The 22,500-nt window shown below is 44.1% G+C and overlaps 1 protein-coding gene across 2 annotated transcripts in view; it reads right to left on the reverse strand.

Moving 5' to 3' along the window:
- LOC119890266 (serine/threonine-protein kinase BRSK2-like) overlaps positions 1-22,500 on the reverse strand; it is a 146,635-nt gene that overhangs the window by 123,722 nt on the left and 413 nt on the right. For both annotated transcript variants that reach the window (XM_038701444.1, XM_038701443.1), the window contains exon 1: positions 22,439-22,500. This exon is cut by the window's right edge and continues 413 nt beyond it. In XM_038701444.1, coding sequence (XP_038557372.1) covers positions 22,439-22,500 — 62 coding nt within the window. The remainder of the gene's footprint in view (positions 1-22,438) is intronic.

Below are 22,500 nucleotides of genomic sequence, written 5' to 3' on the forward strand. Positions count from 1 at the left end.
ATGGAGTAAAGACGGTTACCTGATTTGGATCAATGCACGTTTTTGATTGGGGCTGGGTTTTGATAAAGATTTGATTCGGACTCTCGTTTATCAATTCTGGTTCTTGATAAAACCACCCAGTATTTTTCATCAGCTTTAGATTTGTCATTTGTCATGAATTATGTACTGCGCCTCCGGAAAATGCTTTGTCAAACTTCCTCCCTACATGAAATTATCACAGCAGTCAGCTGAGTGGCTGCTGTGATCCGACTCAGAGACCCAGTTTAGAAGATTACATTATTAAGATACTGTACAGTCAGACATTCTACAAACTCAACCTTTGTTTGTGGGAAACCACGTAGGAAACAGCTTCCTAGACATCCTTTTGTTCTCTTCAACGCCCGCTGCCACTATGAAAAGGTTGATAGCTTGATATTCAGGTGTTTCCGGGTGGCAACACGCTGAAGTGGCCTCTCCGTCCGGTGACAGAGGCCTCTGATCAATGGCTTAATGAAACTTTTATCGCTCCGGTCTGTCGGATGGATTAACGTCGCTTTGCCTCTAATGGCTGCTCCTAAATCACTGCCATCAGACAGAACTGAGCCACAGGAGACAACAGAGCGCCCGCAACACACAAACACACATACAGCACAGGAAACACATGCAGATGCTGCCACAGAGTCTTTCAGGTCTTTCAGTTAGACCAAAACACATCAATGAATTAAAATGGTTATTTAGCCTGCAAAGAATCCCTGTTGGGAGTATCCATTCCCTCAAGCTTGATAGTTGTGGCTAAAATATGTAAAGTTGTCACATACAAGTCTTACACTTTTCACACAACTCTGTGAGCTACCCTAGATTTGATTATCTAAACTAAAGTTTCCAACTTTGGTGCATTAGGAGAAATGTACTTGGTTTTTAGAACTACAGTTTCAATAGTTTCTTAACTAGCACCAATGGATGGCTTATTATATGGACCCAGAATAATGAAATCAACATGGAGTAACTGCAAGACTGTCTATACTCAAAATAGGGTGAAACATTTCTGTATATAAAGTTATGCCACATCACATTAGATAATTCAAGGTTAAGAATGACTAAACTGGAAGAACTAGATTAAATAAATGTGATTTCATTTTTACTGCTGACATTAAAATGCAACAACTGATTTTCTTGGCCTGAAATGTCACTTCCTTAAATATATGTTTATACAGTAATAACACAGTGTTACAGAAGTTTAAAATAAGCTCTTATACTGTCTCGAAAAGTCTTAGGGTGAACGCACGAGTGTAAAAGCATCTGTGTTCAACCATTGTTGTTGACCAAAATCTTTCCCAAAACTTAACCAGGTAGTTTTAGTTGCCTTAACTTAACCAGACCTTAACCGTAGAAGTAGACCTCCTACCGAAGTGATGAGGACTTGTTGATGCGAACTGTTGATGCTCTTTACGCCACCCATCAATTCTAAATCCAGCTTATGTCAGCAGAAGACCAATAAATCTCCCAGTATCCGGTTGATGTGTCACGGAGAACTGCTCTGTGTACAGCGCGGGATTATGAATGTGTTACACTAAAAATAAATGGCTCGAAAATGTGTAACTGTAAACAACAAGACGCATTTTCATCTACTCAGCCTGGCTGCCAAACACATATCCTCTTACTCTGACAGAGAGTGAATGGCAGCCGGCAGGAAGCCTGAGCACTGCTGAATGAGACACAGAAATCCTATTATATATGTGTGTGTGTGTGAGCTGCTGTCGGATGACGCACTGCAGCTCGCCTCTGTTTGCAGGCAGAACATCACACAGCTAATATGCCTCAGTGTATCTATGTCGGTAGCACTATATATGAGTTCCCTCCCCACCCCATACTGAACTACAACAACAACAACACTAGTTTTAAAGGAAAGGCCATATAAATAGATAAATAAATAAAAGTTGTCCTGCTCTCTGCTTTGAATGTGTCTGACACTTTCTATCGGCACAGACAGATTAGATTCAACAACTACAAACCATATGAAACAACATCATTGTACTTGAGCTGCAACGACAAATTGAAAAAGGAGTCAGCCCACAAACACCTGAGTCAATTCTTGATAATGAGCAGCACTGAGCTGCCAAGGTGTCACAGGTTCAAATCCAGCCGTGGACACTTGTTGCATGTCAGGTCCTTCTCTCTCTCTCTCTCTCCTTTGTTTCCTGTCTGCCTCATCACTACCATCAATAAAGGCGAAATTGCCACAAAAAACAACAACCTTAGAATACAAGCAACAGAAAGCAGCAGGAGACATTTCGGTAAGAGGGATAAGGGGGAGGTAAACTGGACCAATAGCAGTCAAATTCGATACCACGGTAAAAAACTAAAACAAAATAACAATGTACTTCAACATACACTCCTTTAAGATTACATTTGTCCATTACAAGGAACAACAAGAGGATTTCCAGGACAGATGAGAGGCTTTGATGTTAATATATATTCATAAATGAGCAAGCTGTTGAAATTACAACCTTGCAATGTGCACAATTAATTAATGAATTAACTGATTGATTAGTTAGTTTTTTTTAAACTCACAGGTGTGAAATGTTTAGAAGTGGTCACTTTCTTTATTGGCAGCGGTTTGAGATTTGTATGTTGAAAAAAATAAGTAACTGATGATCGCACTTTTAAGACGGTCCCTAACCCCACCTCTCTTCTCAGGTGCGTTGGACAGACATTCAGATCTTTGTGCTGCAAACTGCACCTTCATCTTTGGTGAGTTTGAGTTGATCAGTACTGTATCGGTTCTTGTGACATCCCTATTCAACAACCAGTCCAGGTCTCGTACACCATAATGGGGGCAAAAGGACTGGCAGCCACTGACTTAGACCAACCATCGTGATAAAACTGAGAACAAAGGAGACAGAAGCTAAAAGTTGATTACCAGGCAACCTAACATACTGTATGGCCCTAGCATCCCATCCTTCTGGTCTTGTGTTTGTCCCTTTCCTGTTTCTACAAGGCAACGTCCTCAGGCACAAAGCAAAAAGGTTTTTCCCCGTTTGGTGTGAAAGAAGCACATTCTTCACATTGTCACAGTCATGTCCACAATGTAAAGTCTCTATTTTCAGTTGAGAAATGACAAGACATAAAATGTCAAAGAAACAAATCAACCTGCCAGCTGCAGTAACGACATACAAATCCTCTATTTGAATGTCATTACTGCAGCTGGCAGGTTGATTTGTTTCTCTGCAAGTTAGTTTCATTCATTTTTAAAATGCTTTACACCGAACGCTGCTGTAAGTCCACGTCAGAGTCGACATACAACACCGTTTGTCACGAGAAGGGAGGTATTGCACCACATTGCGGAAACACAGCAAATTCCTTTGGCCTCATACTTTATTCACTGTCAAAAGAGTCATGATGCCTGCAAGCCTCCCATTTTCTGAAATATCTCCGAAGAGGAGGCCAGCCTGAGAGCGGCGACAAATGATCCTACCAGTGAAAAACACCTCCACCAAGCAGCCATCCCAATCTAATCCCATTTTAAAGGGCTTCGGGCCGCGTTGCGCTGAGGAAGTGAAGGTTAGTTACTTCCCAAATGGCCCCCTTTATTTAATATTTCTAACATGGTGAGAAATCTATAGGTTGTGACAGTCTCTCTATTTGTGGGAAGGCCCTTCTCCGTCTGCTGGAGGCTGAGCTCCACTGAGTCTTTCATCAGGCCTGACAGTGAGGACTCAGACAGACCGATGACGAAGCCAGCAGCTCTCATCCCTCAGACACACTCGCTGTTCTAATCCTCGCATCCGTCGCCCCTCCAGTCCCGACCCTACCCTGACAAATACACGAGTCCCGAGAAATTCCTCCATCTTGAACCCGCCGTCTCTCCTTATCAGTCCTCACCGTCTGCCGTTCCCGCGCTCCTCAATCTCTTTCACAGCCATGCATCTCTCTCTCGCCGCCTCTTGTTTCAGCTCGAAGCCACGCGGTCTCGATAATGAAGAGAAGACGTAGTGGAGCGTGATTGTCCACGAGGGAGCTAAGAAGTCTCGGTGGTGACTGTGAGAGGTCACGCCAGGACAAGCAAAAGCAAAGATTTAGAGACGCTACAGGGCAAAGTCTGCTATCTGGACAAAGCGCTATTCTCTAATTTTCTTATTGTCAAACAATAAAAGACCCAAAACAACAATGTGTTGGTTTGTGTCTGACCTGCCTACCCTGTCTGTGGCTCTCAGCACCAAGCCCGTCGGCTCCTAATGAAGATGAACTTTTAGTTCTTCAATAGCAATAATTATTTATCAATTTACTTTTGTTTGTTTGATTTATCATGATATTACAAAGACTTCAACACAACCTACTGTATATAGAGGCTTTACTGTACATATTTTATGTCACTGCCAAGGAGCTCCATGTATGAATTTTGTGTTCAAAGTTATGATCAAGATTAAAGATTTGGGTTTAAATTTTAGTTTGGTGGCTTGGTTTAGTGGCTGGGTAATACTGACATCAATATAAAGCACTCAAAAGTACCGTAATACCAGGTTATGATGTCGTTTTCCTCTCTTCCTGGCTGGACTGAGATGAGAGAGATCACCAGAGTCAGCAAAAGGGCTCTGAATCAAGGCTACTTGAGGCCATTGAGTACTTTGAAGAGTCTCCCTTTGTGTAAATCAAAACCAAACAGCCGTAACTCAATCACAGCTCAGCTTTCGCGCTGAAAGGCCCATATTGTGTGACAGATAGGACGCTGGCCAATTAGTCCTGACCTCCCATCGAGGAGCATCAATGGGCCACAAGGAGCCGTCTCTTCTGGCTGGAGTGAATGCAGACGGCAGCTGGCAGAGAGAGGCCGAGCCCGGAGACAGATGGGCAGCACCCACGCAAGAACAACAGGACTGCAGAGTATTTGACTAAATATTGTGATCAGTTATTAAGCGCGATTACTTTTACTGAGCTGCAGCTAACAAAGCCACCAACAGGAAGTGCAGCGGTACCAAACTGTGGGTTGTACAGGTGATTCTCCTCAACCCGAATGAAGCCGTGTGTGCCTGCGACACTACAGCCAATGTTTCACTGCTGCAGCAGGAATTGCGTGCTGGGATGCAGGAAGCAGCATCGTGTGATTGGCCAACGATGGGCTTCATCTACATTCCCAGCTGTGGCCTCTGCTGCTGTTGTAAAGCAGGTCCTCGAACTCAGGTCGCCACAGACCACGGAAGGCACACAGTCACTGTCACATCCTGCCGTCTAATTGGCTGTGCCACAGTGCCAATCAAGCCTTAATGAATAATCTGGACCAATTACAAATGATTACATCATCGGCTGGATCGGCTTGCAAACTTGGTCGCCGGCCAAGGCATCATCACAGCTCATCACAGCTCATCACAGCTCATCACAGCTCATCACAGCTCATCACAAAGCTCTTCCTCCTTTTTATCTCTGGTTTTTTGTTTTTGTTTCTAATCATCAGCTTTATTCATGTCTGCCGCTGCCTCTTCTTCTCTTTATTCATTTACCTCTCATTCTTTTTTCTGCAAGCTCTTCTATTTAATACCCCCCCCCCCCTTCCCTCCCCACTCCCCTGCTCTTCCATCCCCTCCCCCCTTGGCTTTTATTCATCCTCCACCATGCGTGGCCCTCCCCCTCTCACTCTCTCTTTCACTCCACCGTCCTCTCAGCCCCGCCCACCTGCCTCTCTAGTTCCAGTTTTGCTTGTAGCGTTGTCTTTGTCTGCCCGGCCCGTGTGTGTGTGTGTGTGTGTGTGTGTGTGTGTGTGTGTGTGTGTGTGTGTGATGAGCTCTGTTGGCAGGCATGCAGATCTGAAGAAGCCTGTTTGACTCTCCGAGATGCCGGCTTGTATTTTTAGCTCGGGCTCAGGCTCCCCTCGCCTCCCCAGCTTCCTCCTCAGAGAGTCCAGAGGAGCTGACCTGCTCCTACTAACCCCGCCCCCGATGCCTCCCCCACATCCCCAAATCCCTCCACTACCAGCACAGCCATTGGTCTAAATACAGGCAGCGTTATGGACATGGTTGAGCAATGCTGACTCTGTTCAAATCATTTCCGCTGAAACGGGCGAATGAGCAATACTCACGAGTCTACCTGTAATTTCATGAGCGCTTCTCAGTGTTGTAAAATAATATAAAGGTTTTGATTTTACAACGTTGTACCGACTGATAGATCCTGATTTACATCCCCAAAATTGGGGAAAATTATTCCCCAAAATAAGGGATTGAAAGTATTGACATTGTTGAAATTCACCTTACCTGAACCCACAAAAATATATTCATAATATTTTTACAATATAAAAAAGAAAAAAAAAGAAAAGGCTAGTAAAAGGATAGTTTATAATTCAGTATCAAATCGTGTTTTTTATATAATATTTTTAAAAATTCTGTCAAATCCTTTTGCTCATACAGTCCTGTCTGATAGCTTGATGCATTGATTGAGCTTTAAAGTTATGATTTTGATTTCAACTCTGCTTTTTTAGCACCAGGACAAATCTTCTAAAGACAATGAAGTTAATTTAATAAAAAATGCATTTTTGAGTATTAACATATTAAAATTCCTCTCTTTTCATATAAAACATTCAAATATTATTGAAGACTCATCTTGAACTTGTAGGAATCAGATTTAACCTCGCCCATCATACAAATCCACAGTTAACTACGTTACCTGGTGGGTTAAGTAACCAGAATATTGCTATCATGGCTCATGGCTACCTTGTCCTCCACCTTCTGATTTACCGTCGCGGGTGAGGGTGCATATTCTGTTTCACTTGGAAAGACATCACATTACAGAAGCTAAAGGCGTTCTAACTTTCACTGTGTCTTTAAAAAGTTCCCCAGCTCGCAAGCTAAGCTCGTGGCAACGGCCATCCACCACTCTGTCTCCCGTACTGTCCCTGACATATCGGAGACAGTGTTTTCGTTTGTTGTCCACAGCTGACTGTGCGGTGAGCCCGTTTCACATGGCGGACCCAGCAGCCCTGCAGTGCTGCAGTCAGTGTGCACTGTGGGAGTCTGTGTGTGTGTGCGGAGGGGTAGCCTGAAGGACGAAGGCTGCATCAGCAGAGTCGAGCAAGGGAACTTCACTTGGTTTGCCACCCACCCCCCCACACACACACCTCCCACCCGGCCTCCTCTGCTACTATGCCTGAGGACAGAGATGAATGAAAGATAGAGGGCGAGGGAGAAGAAGATGGGCAGCGGGGGAGAAGGGGCTGATGGGCTTAGGAGTTCTGTGATAAAAGCAGAGTGTGTGTGTGTTTATAGGAAGTATTGGACTGGTAGCTCTCGGATGTTTGACTAAATAGCTTAAAAAGTTGAGAAAATGTGCATCAAGCTGGTCAAAAAGAAATGAAGAAATCATCATGAAGCAGACGCTTCCTGATCGTTATCCTGCTTCTCAAACAGCCGCACGTAAAAGACATTCATCAACTAATGACAAATATCGATCCTACAAGATTTCATTACAAGCTCTGGAGGATTGTAACTCGGGCAGAAACTAACGAGCATCTTCACTTTTCATTAATCTGTGGATTTTTTCAAAACTGATTAAGTGCTTTGTCAATAAAAACGTCAGAAAATTGTGAGAAATGCCCAACACGTCATCCAAAATGTCTTAGTCCAAAGTCCAAAGTGATTTACAATGTAAAAACATTTCAGAAGCTGCAACCAGAAATATCTGAAACGCGTGCTTGATAAATAATTTCAAAGGTTGTTGATTAACTTTATTTTGATTGATTTATTGATACAGCAAACTTTTTTATGTTACTGTGAAACGACAGACAAATAACGGACATTAAAATACATTCTAAATATGTCTGACCAATCAAAATGTAGTAGTGAAACTCCTCTGGGACCTTTTGTGTGCTTTAGTTTTCTGTTAGAGGGTCTCCGCTGTGTCATCCCCTAGTTTCTACTCAAGTAAGTGTCTGCGTTCACCCACGATAACACACACACACACACACACACAGCGTGGTGTTTGGCCATCTGGCAGGTGGTGTAATGAGGGGTCACGACCTCCTGTCACCCCCTCCTCCTCCATTACGAAGCCAGCTTTTTCACAACAACAGGGATCTGAGCTTTTTCTGACAAAACATAAAAAAAGCCACAAGCGTGCTGTGGTGCAGCTCTCCGAATGAAGCTCTGAATTAACACGCGCTTTTCACCAGCATGCATTTGGCAAAACAAGGATTAGAATTAAAAGAGATTATGTTAACTCACTTTCACCATATTAATATTCAATGTAAACAAAGAAACAAACGCACATGTAAAACTAGCGCCGAGTGCTCAGGTCTTTATGGAGTTTCTTCTTCCCAGTAAACAGCTCCTCCAAATCTCAGCTCTTCGTTTTGTTTGGTTAAAATCAGTAAGGCTTCCTTCTCACTGGAGCGTCGGATTAGCGGCAGATTAAGGCCAATCCAACGGGGGTGGTGGTTCTGGGCCCCCGACCATCACCCACCACCCACACTCCCATTGTCTTCTCATACAGGACAGAAACCGGCAGAGAGGATGTAGCTGTAGCGTGTCAGAGCTAACCCTCTTCATCCTCTCAGAGAGCTTTCACCGTTTTGAATGTGTAATCACTGCACACAGAATTACTTTTGATCTGCTAACGTATTAATGTCGCCATGTGAAGTCCTTATCACTTCATCTTTAAAATGATGAAAGAGAAAAAATCCACACGGTTTTGTACATTATCACCCTCTACTGTGTCAAGAGGTGGGTCAAATAAACTTGTTAACTCGCCATGTCAGAGACTGCGCATCAATAATGTCTAGCGCAGCAGGGCTTCTCAACCAAAATTCATTATTAATAATAATATATTAGTGGTCGAGAGTAGGGTGGCCGATATCAAAACAAAGAAAAGTCATGTAAATTTCCATTATTCCATGCAGACTAAAGTCTACAACACATGTTCTCTCAGCAGTAACATGTTGTTTCAGACGGAAGCTTTATTAATGAATGAAACAGAAACACACTTTGGGTTCTGCTGTAGATTTCAGCTGCTGTTTAAGGGAGAGCAGGGATCAGTCTGTCAGAAGTGACGTATTTCAGCTGCTTTATTCTCTACAGTATATCAATATATATATTTAACACTAGCCGGTAGTGCTGTTATATTAGATCTGCTGTCATTTAGGATGACACACGGCCGAGCAATCCATCACTACCTCAGAGACAGTAGATTCTTCTTCTTTTTAAATAGAAGATTCTGTGTAAGTTAAAAAGTTTATTCACCACTCGCAAACTACCAGAATAAATATTATTACTTCTTGCGCAACACCTCTGGGTTGAACTGACTTTATTTATGCTGTCAGTCAGAAATGTTGACATGCTGCTACCCAGAGCCATGAGGCTGAACTTCAATCACTGAAACCACTGAGCACTGTGCCAGTCTTACAGTTCCAGTTCATTACGACTTGTTGCAACGTCTTTTGTGTCACTTTTTTCATTTCTATCAGTAATAATAAAAAAAAATAGTCACCAAAGTAATTGCTGAGACCTGTGACATCTCATCAGGGCAAAAAGCAGAGCAGTCAATCTGACAAGTTGTGAAAAACAGTTTATCTAGAATCACTGTAATTGGAGGTAAAAGTAAAAGTGAGCACGCCTTAAATGCCACTAATAACCACGGTAGATCAAAGTTGAAGCAGGAGGAAGTTTGTCTCTACCTGTGATGGATGTTTATAACACACAGTTTGGGTCATAATTTCATCATTTGCATTCATTTTCTCCTCAGAATAAGTCAGTCCAACGTGTCTGACCGCCAACAGCTTACACAATGAGCAGAACGTTGTTATTGGTAGAAATGATGATGTAAACTTTTACTTTTGAAGCAAATAAGCACAGATATAACAGATATAAGTTTGTCACAAAGCAGTCGTGATGAGAAAGCTGCTTCTCGTCTTTCCCGTAGCACTGCCAGACTCTTTAGCACGGTGCAGCTGCCACGTTGATTCACCAACCACCATAGACAGACATCTTCCTCCCGATGGACAGGAACACAATGGCGCTACAGCAGCTTGTTGACGCATCAATATTGAGAAGCTTCATCTGAGTATGTGCACATGGGAGCGGATCAACATTCATTCATATAGATACTACAGGGACAGTCAGAGCATCTGTAGCATACACGCTAATGACATGCTACACTAGTATGTTGGCATGCTAACTTTTAGATGTTAGATGAACATTTAGGTTAGTCGGGAGAAACCAACCGCCGCTGCCGCCAGCAGCTAAAAGAAATGTTTATCATCAAATAATTTAGCATGGTACAATTAATTTATCTACTCACTGATAACCTCTAGGCATGCCCGTGTAAATGATTTACATCTGCAATATCTGTCTCTCTCACACACACACACACACACACACACACACACACAGATGCACACTCGTAACCATAGCTACACAGTGTGATGCAGAACGAGTTTCACTAATAATATATAACAACTAAGGCACCTTTTCTCCTCCCAACAACATTAGCAACATCACTAATGTGTGTGTGTGTGTGTGTGTGTGTGTGTGTGTGTATTACTGCAGAGAGGCTGCAGCTGTAATGCAGCACTGCAGCCTAACAGTCCTCACACCACACAGCAGGTCACAGAGACGGAGCGCTCCCCGAAAATACTGCAACAATGCACACACACACACACACACACACACACACACACACACACACACACACACACACACACACACACACACACACACACACACACACACACACACACACACACACACACACACACACACACACACACACACCCCTTTCATTACTTACCACATAAGTTGCGTTTCGACCAAAGGAACTAAACCCCAGAACTAGGAACCTTTGGAGGAACTCACTGCGTTTCCACCGCAGGGACCAGGTCTAAATTATTTTACCCTCCAAAAAGTCCCTGCTCGGGGGGGTAGTACCGGTTCTTTGGGGGGGGGGGGGGGGGGGGTAATAAAGCTCGTAATCCTGGGGCGGCAGAGCGGGTTGCCCGTTAATCGGAAGGTCGGCGGTTCAATCCCGGCTCCTCCAGGCTGCATGTCGAAGTGTCCTTGGGCAAGATACTGAACCCCGAATTGCCCCCGGTGGCTGTTCCACCAGTGTATGAATGTTATTTTCTGTTTGAGCACTTAGGCTCAGTGTATGACTGGTGAATGCAGATGTAGTGTAAAAGCGCTTTGAGTGGTCAAAAAGACTAGAAAGGCGCTATACAAATACAGAGCATTTATATTTACATTTAAAATCACGTTCCTCTGACGATCAGGCGACACAGACGGGAGTCTGGCCAGCTGAGCAAATGTTTCACTAACCTTCCAACCTGGAGTTATTTTAAGAACTTTATGGCTTTATCCAGTGTGTTATTAAATGTGTAACGAGCTTTATCGCGTGTCTCTTCATTATACTCCCACACAAAAAAGCTGTTTTTAATGGTCAACCATAGCCTATAGTTTTTCATTATATTCCAGTCAAATCCAGTGCATCGCTGTGTACGGAGTGCAGGCCTACGTCAGCTGGTTAATTTGCCTAATCTTCACAGGTCTTTAGACCGTGGTGGAAACGCACACAACAATGGGCTGAAGGAACCTTTTAGTTCCTTGAAAATAGACCTGCGGACTGAAATGTCTCCGGTACTTTTGGTGGAAAAGTGGCTTTAGGTAATGCATTCTCCTCACTGACATCCTGTAACTAAATGCCTAACCTTAAACCTTATCAAAACCTAACCTGAACTTAATTCTAACCTTAACAATAAAAAAGATTTCAACTTCAAACAGTCCTTTGAAGTAGTGAGGACCAGCCAAATGTCCTCACTATGATGGTTTAAAACTGAAATAAACAAAGCAATACAAGCATGTCCTGCTGTGGTACCTGCCGGCACTACCAGTAAAGTGAGTATAATGGCGTTTCTCACGGCCCGTCCCCCCGCCCCTTAATCTGATTATGCCACATGATTGGGGTTTCACTGAGGCTGTAGGCGATGCCCGTCATCTGCACGCGCTGACGCTGACGGCCATCTGTGTGGACTCCCGTGGCAGGAAGGGGTTCTGTTCCAGAGCCCGGACCGTCTGTGTGGTCCTCCATCTGAACGGCTCGCTGTAGCAAAAAAAGGCCATGAAAAAGCAAAAGGTGGAAAGCGCGCAGTGCCGCAGCCCGACCCCGGTGCTCATGGGTAATGCTAATGATCAAATTGCTAAAAACCTCATTAAGGTTTTGTACCTAACTGGACTTTCCATCCATGACCGCGTCCTCTTCGCCGTGAAATCGCTTGTTACCAAAAGCACTCGGCCATCCCATCATGCATTAGTCAGGGGTTTTAGTGGACGGTGGGAGGGCAGAGTTTATTTATCTAATATTAGATACCAGAAACTCCATATTGCTACAAAATGAAGTGAGGGTCGAGCGTGGGCACAGGGCCGGATCAGAGAGAGGGAAGCAAAGCAGCTCTTCAATTGGTAATTTCCCCTGCTTCACTCCTGGACGCTGTAAGTGCTGACTCAGGGGGAAAAGTCCAGATTGCTTTTGGAAAGGGATGAAAGAGAGTTTTTGAAAGGGAGAGAGAAGGGGGATTTATGCTCAATTTCATTAAGTTTTTGGCTGGGGGAAGAGGGCTGCGGGACCATAAGGGGCTTATCTGGAGCCATAACCCATTCCCGTTTGATTACCAGCCATTGATTGAGGCATTAAATTGGTCTCTGTTGAATATGGCAGCATGTGAAGACGTGCTGGTCGGGCTATCAGACCTGACAGGAAGTGGGACTGGATTAAAGAGATGGCAGATAAACAGTCACAGTGACCGAGCGGCTCGATGTGCAACAGCAGGTAAATATAACTCTGAAGTGCTAGAAACCTACAGTCCAAGCTATGCTGGAGCCTTCACGCCTAACCTGTGCGGCGCTGTTCAAATGAGTGCGTTTGCTCATTAAGCTGGTGCGACAGCGGTCAATTAACTCTGGTGCAGACCGAACGACAGGACTGGGACCACTCGAAAAGGAGTTGCCTGCTGCAGTTTGTTTGTGCTGTGAAATCAAAAGCAAAGCTGACCGACCACAGGATATTTATTTATGTGACTTTTCCATCCGTCTGCCGATCGTGGGAACTGCTAAGGTTCCATCTATATATGGTAACGTGCACGTGCATCCGCCTCCCTGGTGACCTGATCCCAAGGTGACGTCTTGAAATAGCTTGTTATGCCTAACCAACAGTGGAAAGCCAAAGATGTTCAGTCCACTGTTACTTCTCATATGAAACCCAAACACAAAAGGCCAGTCAGTAATAAAGGCTGGGTTCAAAAACACTTTACTATAATGGCTTAGAGGGTAAATTCAGTATTAAGTCCTGTCGCCATCACCACCTTACTGCTCCTAGTTTGTCTTTATAGCAGGACTACTAGTTGTTTTTGTTCTGTTTTGTAGAAACCTCCCCACTCATACCCAGACCTCCCGTCCCCCGGGAAGAGAATGTATGGATTTTTTTCTCAATAAATTACTGAATCAGTTCAGAAAAATCAACTAATTGCCTCATTGTTTAGGTACCACCTTGGTGGTGACGGGAAAGTAACCTGTTACCACAGTATTCCTTGTGATGTTTAAAGGCTAAAAGCAGCCTATTTCACATTTGGAGCGTACCTAAGGTGCAGCAGTACATCAGTAATAAATAGCTGGACGTCTGTACCGGTAGTGCTGCTAGATAGCTGACATTACCTCTGCTCCACCTCTTTTCTTGCTGCGGGGCGAGAGCCCTCCATCTCCATCTTAACAGGTGTTGCAATCAGGCTGATAAGTGGTGATGATTTGGGCTGATAGAGCCTGGTGGCACTGCTGCTGCCCAGCGGGATCTCCATACCTCATCTCACTCTGGCTGATCCATACAGGCGTCATCAACACGTGCTGAAGAGCCGCTACCGAAGGCAGGCGGAGCTGACGCAGCAGGCGGCAGCATGGTCCCACACATCGACTTCATCCATGCAAACGTGCGAACAACAAAACAATCAGCAGCATGTTTGTTGGAAAGATTAAGCTGTGCGTGTACACTGCAGGAGTTGATTAAAGTAACTGACTCAGGAGAAGTTCAGGACACGAGCCTGTACGTACAGCAGAGGTAATGAAGCTGGGAGAGCAGAGCAAATGAGTCCCCAAGAGACAGGAGAAATGACTCATCTACCTGCAAACATAAAGAGACGCAGGTTCTGCCCACAGCAGGCAGAAGGAGATGGAAACAGTGAAGAGAAGAGGGTGAAGTATAGAGACCTGGCTGCAGGGCGATGGGCAGAGACATGTTCCTCTGGACTCAAACCGAGGACGTTGCTATTACATGGTCACCACCTAAAACCCATTTTCATTCTAAGGCTAATTGTAAACTTGTAATGTGTGAAGGTTCTCAGTCATCCAGGTCATAGTTCTCCAAAGAAGGTTAAAGTCAAGGGCAGCTGGACTTGGTTGAAGAGACTGGAAGACGTTTCGTCCCTACTGGTCATTTCAGAACTGAAGAAGTCTCTTGGATGAGGGACGAAACATCTTCTAGGATCTTCAACCAAGTCCAGCTGCCCTTGTCTTTAACCTTCTTTGGATTGTAACATGTAGGAAAATATTGGTACCAGCAGATATTCAATATTAAACAGCTCAGGTTCATGTTGAAAAAAGAGAAGACATCCATGGGACTTCATGATAATAATCATAGCATTAGAGCATAAGTCATTTAAATAAGTACCCACACACACACACGTGCATCCCTGCACACTTCAGCAACCTGAATATTTCAGCAGCAGCAGCCTGCTGACTTTCACACTGAGACTTGTTAGTGACTGACAGCCACAGGCAAGATGACAGCAATCTAAACTAACTCAACACTGCGAGTCTGCAAGCTCAAGGCGACCCAGGAACAAACGAGGACGGCATCTCGATGTGTGTGCGTGAGCCAGAGACGAGCTTGGCTTCAGCTAATTGAATCAAACTAACAGCGTCTCTCTCCGTCGCGCCGCAGACACGATAAAACAGACTTTGTTCTTCCTGTTCCCACGCTATCAAAGATTTTTTTTTCTAATCTCATCTGAAAATTGTTTTTCTTTTCTTGCAACATTAATTTGCTTAGTACTTCTAAGAGCAATTTCTATTAGAGCCCGCTTTCATCCTCGCCACGGCTACTCTTAATACATCTCTCCCCGTGCTACAACGCAGAGACCAACATCCATTTTTAATAGAAATAAAAGCAGATCGCAGCTGTATTTCCTTGACACTGCGACTACATGATTCCTTCCACGACGGCACCACCACAGTTTGACACTATTGTCAGAGCGTTGTTAATAATTTCTCTCTTACTGTCTCAACTTCTTCCTGCTAAAAGGCGAACCATCTGTTTAAATATACGGGGTTGAATGAGGCTGAATGTGTCCTGTGATGAGAAGCTGTGGAAAATCTGGCAGACAGAGAGGCATTAGCTGGGCTCGGAAGATGAAATTCGTGACGCCTCCCAGTGATGACTCATTCGGGCGGCAGGGATTCAGGGGTAGACTTGAGCTTTAGCCTGACAACCTCAGAGAGAGGGGGGGAGGGGGAGTAAGTGAGAGATGTAAGGTAAACGTAAGAGCGACAGATGTAGAGAGACACGGGGGGGGTGGGAGGTGTAGTTCCTCAGTCATTGTTTAATGGCTCAGGCGAAAAACTACTCCCCCAGGCTGAGCAGAGGGGCCGTGGAGAGCGAGCATACCTCCAACCCGCCACAGAAGAGAGCATTCCTCCGGTTTCCATGGTAACCGAGCTCTCAGCTGGGGAGGCGAGCGAGCAGGAGAAAAGCCGAACGGGATGTACTGTATGGAAAAGGGGAGGGAGGGAGAGGAAAAGGATGGGGAGGAGGGGGTGCTTGACACTAGCCATAATTTTGATAATCCTCCCAACAGACTTTTTGTCTACCAGCTAGTGTTTCCTCCCGCCCTTCCTCTCCTCCTCAGTCTTGGAGCACGGTCATTGCAACTACTGTTTTTGAGCCTGAGAAGATGCACTGCCAGGCAGGTGGAAAAGCAAGCAAGAGGAAATATTTAAAGAGAATGAAAAGCTCCAAAGAAACGCTACCGTCAGCTCTCTGCCTTCCAACAACTCCTCATTCCTCCCAAAACTGCTCTCCGAGTGCCAAAATCAACCAAAACAGACACAAAAACATCTTCTGTTAATATTATACCATCAGTCTATTTAAAATTGAGCTCCCCAGTACAGCACTAATGTGAAATCTTAAATGTGACATTAGCAGGTCCTTCACAAACCGTGTTGTCTGCTCAGTTTCAAGTTAATTGTTTTCTAGATATGTCATTTTAAAAAGTACGTTATTCATACAGAGACCACAATAGAAACCTCTGATCGCTCTGTATGCAAATGAGGTAGCACAAATATTTTGTGTTGTTTTACTGAAGCATGATAAAGCAAATCATGTTTAATAAAACAATAAAACACATCGAAGGCCCTGAAAACATGTGAAAACATTCACATTCAGTAAATCCTCACAATGGACACACACACACACACACACACACGGTTGTGTGTATATATAGAATACATACGGCCATACGTACGCAGTGAGAGTGATGGGAGCGTTACCACCTGCAACCTGAGCATAATGAAACTCTATTTCAGCAACCTAAAAGCAGCCATCTGTGCTGGGGCTCTCCCTGCTGCCCACACTACCCCCACCACACACACACACACACACACACACACACACACACACACACACACACACACACACACACACACACAGCAGCACTCCTCTACTGGAGCCGAGGGACTACAGTCTTTAGGATGTTCCACGTCAATAACATGACACTTTCATTACGACACAACGGGGAAACACACATATACATGGTACACATAAACACACACACATTCCCATTACAGGTTATGGCCAAATAAAAATGAGTGATGTCGTCGTCTCTCCCCGGCGTAGTTTCCCCACACGGTCAGAGGACACGCTGGGATTTTGTGGATATTGACCCGTTTGAGTGATCCACGTGTTTCTGGGAGATCAGCGCCTCAGAAGTTGCTGCTTTACATTACGGCTGCACAATTAATCACAATATTATCGAAATCACAGAAGCTGCAATTTGTTGATGAAGGTAAAATGTGACAGAACAGCATTTTAATGAAGCGCTGCAGAGCTGCAGAGAAGCCTCCACCTACAGATGTAAGAAAACATGTTTGTTTGGACCCAACAAATGTCACATCATCATGATATTAAGAGCTTTTTCCCACAAATAGCAAATAATCGCAATGTGATTTTTTGTCGTGCAGCCCTTCTTCATACCGTACCTTAGAGTGTTTACTTAGCCGGGTTTATTTTTCAAGCCATTGAAAAGACAAACACCACATATTCCTCTGCTTCCCATCACCCTCCAGGTGAACGGACTGTGTTTACACAGAGTTTTTATCCAAAGCCCTGCAGTTTTGCCTCTCACTCACCGACAGCAGGGCAAACCATCAGGAGCAATTAGGGTTCAGTGTTTTAGGACACTGACACGTGGACAGGAGGAGCAATGGATCAAACCGCCAACCCTGTGATTATCGGACGACCTGCACTACCTGCCGGGCCCCAGGACAGCACGGGTCGTCCCCTGCACTTTACTGCTATATAACTCAACACATCAGTTGTGCTCACCAAAGTAATTGAGATGAGATGTTGTAGTTTTGTCATTATTGGTTTCCAACCTGTCTGCGTGGTCTTTGCCCCGTTGGACCTATTATTATGAAATCGCAGCAAGTAATTTGGTCAGTATAATGTCATCATAACTAAATAAAAATAAAACCCAAGTTGTTATAAACCGTAGATTTCCTTTAAAAACCTTGTTGATTTTGCACAATATCTCTTTTTTTTTCTTTGAGAGCTAGACTGATAATTCAGCTGAGCCGATACATCCTTAATATTAGTGTATTACAGATTTATTGAGTCAGAGTCAGTGTCAGACAGAAATATCCATCATGTGTTTGAAATTGCATCGAAACACTGTCACCATCAGGTTGTTTGTCCAGCAGAGAGCACAGACCTTTATATGTCAACTGAAAAATATCTTGCTGGTAAAAAACAAGTGTAACTAACGCTCATCAAAAATGTTTGTTTAAGTCGTGTGTTTATATTTAAAAAAAAACATAGTGTTATTATTTTCAAAACTGTATCCAATATCCACTAATTTATGTTGAGCTCTCATTTTCACACTGTCAAGACAATGCTAGCTAGCCTCCTTCTGCTCAGCTGTATATGCTACGCTACATTAGCAAGCAAGAAGTATTACCAGAATTATCCAGGTTACACTGGATACCAATTGTATTTGACAATTATTCGTTTCAATTATTAAATTAAGTAAAATAAAAAGTCTAAGCCGATTACAAGCAGATGGTTGTCATGACTTTACAGCAGACTCTGAACTGATCTGCGCTCCTTCAACTTCTGTGTGAAGAGTTGAAAGAAGTTGAAGAAGCGAAAACACAGAGAGGAACAAGAGGAAGAAAAGGTCGGCGGCCGCAGACTCGCACTGCTCACCAAGAAGGAAAAGAGTGGCCATTGTCACAGGAGGAGAGATGAAACCATGACAACCGTCCCCACTGTTGGCCAACACTGAAAATGAGCGCTGTATGGAGCCTGGGAAACCAGTGTAAAAGAAGGAGTACTTCACCCCCCCCACACACACACACTCTCACACACATGAAGACACACTGACTGATTGTTCAGAATCAGCACAGCCTCTCGCCATTCAGCCTCAACCAGCAGACGCACACCATGAAGGCATTGTTCCAACTGCCGTCTCATAAGTGGGGACAGAAAAGCAAACCATCAGAGTGGGATTTAAAAATCTACAAAGATGAACCTGCAGTAGATGTTCAAACTAGCCTCTCTGCGGTAAAGCTAAAAGCTCCAAGTGCAGTTGCAGCCACTTTGCTTTAGATGAAGACACAGTTGTTTCCTGTGGTTAAAAATAACTTAATCACTAATGAAAATAGTTGTTTATTAATTTTCTGTCGAAACAACTATTCAATTAATCATTTTAGGCATTTTAGATAACTTTATTTGCTGGTAACGGGTATGCTGCATATCCAATCTCCAAAAAAGAACGTGTCCTTAGCACCAGAATTGTCCTTTAATAAGGTAACAGAATATTTCAGGATCTCAACACAGCTATTTAAACATTAGTGAGACATAATCATATTTTAAGCAGATCCTGACATTTAATTAACATTTTTATGAGCTGGAATTACCTTTGATGTAATTCAGCTATGCAGTGACTGTTGCTCCATTGCGTATTAATAAAGTGTATCATGGTCAAAGAGAACAAGAAGCATTAGTCCACTCCCTCAGAGATCCCCAGTGTTTCCCACCAACACACACACAGTAACAAAGAGCGTGGGCTTGCCCTACACTTGTGGAGGAGGCTTAATGATATACGGGCTTGCCTGTCTGCCAGCTCAGCACCGGAGCCTTCGATTCACCAACAGCCGTCAACAAGCAGAGTATCAGTGCTCAGCTTTCACTACAGCCGCCTCTCCACACCACCAACACAAAAACACAGCTCTGCACTTGATTTCTCTACATGCATATGCACTTACACCACATTCACAAGCTGCACAAACGCTCACAGAGTCGGTGTGAGCATCGGAGAACACCAGCGTTAACGGTTGTGGAGTCGCAGTCGGAGAAGATGCTGAAGGACCTGAGCCTCAAACGAGGGTCCGACTGGAAGGTCTGAAGGTCTGAACTTCTCCAGCTCGGAAAAGCAGAGGAAGAAACATGGATGATACCAACTTTTAATCTGTTGAACGTAGAACCTAGCGAATGTTACATTTGGGGCCATTTTCTAGCTGGTGAGTGTAAGGCTAGCACGAACAATTATTTTCATTAATGGATTAATGTGGTGAAACTTTTCCAATTAATAGATCAAGTGCTGAGTCTGGGTGATAATAAAGAATGATACTGTAATGTGAGGTAGATTATTTCACAATAGAGAAGTTGTAAATGATACATCAGGTGTCAAAATTGCCACCGATTGATTTGAACTGAAGTGATTAATAGTCGCAGCACAGCTGATAACTAGACTGAATTGGCGTTTTGTTCCACCTCATTATTCAGTCTGACATCGTGCGTTACTGTAGCCAATCAGTAGCAAGCGACCTATCCGTGTAAACTGATGTCATTTTCAGCTGAGGCTGCTAGAAGTTCATTGTCATATCAGTTGATGAAGTATGGTGATTTAAGAGTTTGTAACAGCCTGTCAATCAAAATAAATACTTTATTCATTCCTCACAAGAACAATTAATAAAATCTCTCGGACTAGCTCAGTTCTTTCTCCAACGGTCCATCGATGAGCAAAACACCAACCGTATTTAAAATCACCGAAAAACAAGTGAACCAAAGGTCTGCAGCCGAGCTACTCACAAGTGAATCTTTGAAAGATGCGTATAAATCATGTTAACATTAGTAGCACATAACTGTTGTGGTACCAACTGAATGTGCGAATGCTGAAAACTAGCCTGGTTCTAGACGTCTGAATCCCCCCTACCTTTCAATTTGTTCAGCATTTCAAATAGGCCTGGTGTTGTGCACACTGACCGCTGTTTCCCCCGGTGGGAGAAGCTTTAAAAACTGTGGATTTTAATGGTTTACTTACAGTGGACACCATCAGGTTGGGTCAAATAGCTGCATCTTAAACTGAACTCTGGCTTTGAGATCACTGCTTAGAATGATCGTAAAGAGTTGCTCTATGGTGGGATCGCTGTTTGTACTGCACTGCAAATGCTGCTTGGGGAAGAAGTGAAAAAGAAATGGACTGTTCAAGCAAAGCAGAGCGGTGGATGTGTGGAAAAAAACAACCCTGTGCTGTAGAATGACTAATAAATGTACCTTGAAACTGACCTTTACTCCTCCTCTGATTCAGTTACTATAATTAATCCTGTTGAAGAACAAAGCAAATTATCTGAGTGTCTTTGTGAGTTAAATGCACACTACTGCAGTTTTATTCCATTTGCTAAATATAAGTATTGTGTAATTAATACAGCAGCTGTTCCAATCCATCTCTACCAACCAGCTAATTGGTTGGTTATGAATTATTCACCCACCGGGGGAACTGAGCAGCGTATAGAGCGTCTACCTACTGGAACTGGAGGGGAGACACCTTGATCATCTCTGGCTGCGTGTGAAACAGAGAACCTGGCCTGAGCCATCCATATAGTGTACCACACAGCTGCGCTAACGTGACAAATCAATGACATTCACACCAGCGATTTACAGTCTGTGCTGCTCAACAGTGACCGTTTTCAGAGAAGAAGCTAGAAAAATGGCACCTTACACGACCTGTTCTGCAGCAAAGAGCCAACAGATACAGTTGGAGGGCAGCCGGTGAGCACAGTGGAGCATTTAGCAGCTAAACAGACAGATTTTTGTAGTCAGGAGCCGGTGGAGACCAAAACAGAGCTATCAGAGAGAGAATGTTGGACTTCTATTCACACATGCATGAGGTGACACAAACACCCCTCCATGCAGCTCACTGTGGTGACCATCGAGCTCACTGTGGTGACCATCGACCTGACAACCTGCTTTCTGCAGCACAGTGCTGCACTGGGTGTTTCTGATATTTTGTATAGCAGGTAGGCTAAATATTAGAAACACTTTACAGTTCAACAGAACCACAAGCTACAGCAGAATGACCATGAGGTTGAATCAACACCTTTAAGCTACTCGAAAGAAAAAGGCTTTCTCCCAAAATGACTCATGAAATACTTAAAGATGACACACTGGTTGGATTTCATTTCACAAGCAGCCACTGATAAACATCAACTTGATGTTTCTAGACCTTAACAGACACTTTGGTGGAACAGCAGGGCCTATCAGGATCATCCAACCTTAAGGCCTAGAGAACGGGTCCAAACATGAACTCAGAGGACTTCTCCCTAAAAACAAACATGCAGAAGTGTGTGATGTCGCAGCTGCAGTGTGTGTGTGCGTGTGTGTGCGTGTGCGCGCGCGTGTGTATGTGTGTGTGTGTGTGTGTTAACCCATGAGCTGAATGTAGTGCGCGTGTGTGTGCGCGCGCGGGGACCGGACAGTGCAGTATCCCCGCTCTGCAGCCTCAGCAGAGCGGGCCCATGTGACAGATGGATGCTATAACGGAATTAGAGACAAGAAAAAATCACAAGGGCCCATTATCACCGAGCTCTCTCTGCCTGACAACAAGGATTAAAGGCACACCACCACCACCAGCAGCAGCAGCAGCAGCATCAACACCATCAGCACCATCACCATGAAAGCACATTCACTCTCTCCACATTCAGCAAAGCCGCATCCGCCAGAAACACCCGCACTTATTGGGCATTTCTCCGCTTCCCCTTTCAGAACACGCAGGGCTGATGTAAAAAAAATGTAAGCCAACATGATGTCAGCGAGGCAGGCGCGGTGATGCTGAGGAGAGTCCCCACAGCATCACCCGCATCTGAAGCTTTCAGAGGGGGGCTTCACTAACCTGTCTGTCCTTTGCCCAGCGTCTTCTCCAAGCGGTACGGTCCCACATAGTTGGCGTAATGC

Source organism: Micropterus salmoides, unplaced genomic scaffold (assembly GCF_014851395.1).
Source record: "Micropterus salmoides isolate LMB-PRFRI ecotype aquatic unplaced genomic scaffold, ASM1485139v1 Ms_hic_scaffold_6, whole genome shotgun sequence".
Classification (NCBI taxonomy): domain Eukaryota; kingdom Metazoa; phylum Chordata; class Actinopteri; order Centrarchiformes; family Centrarchidae; genus Micropterus; species Micropterus salmoides.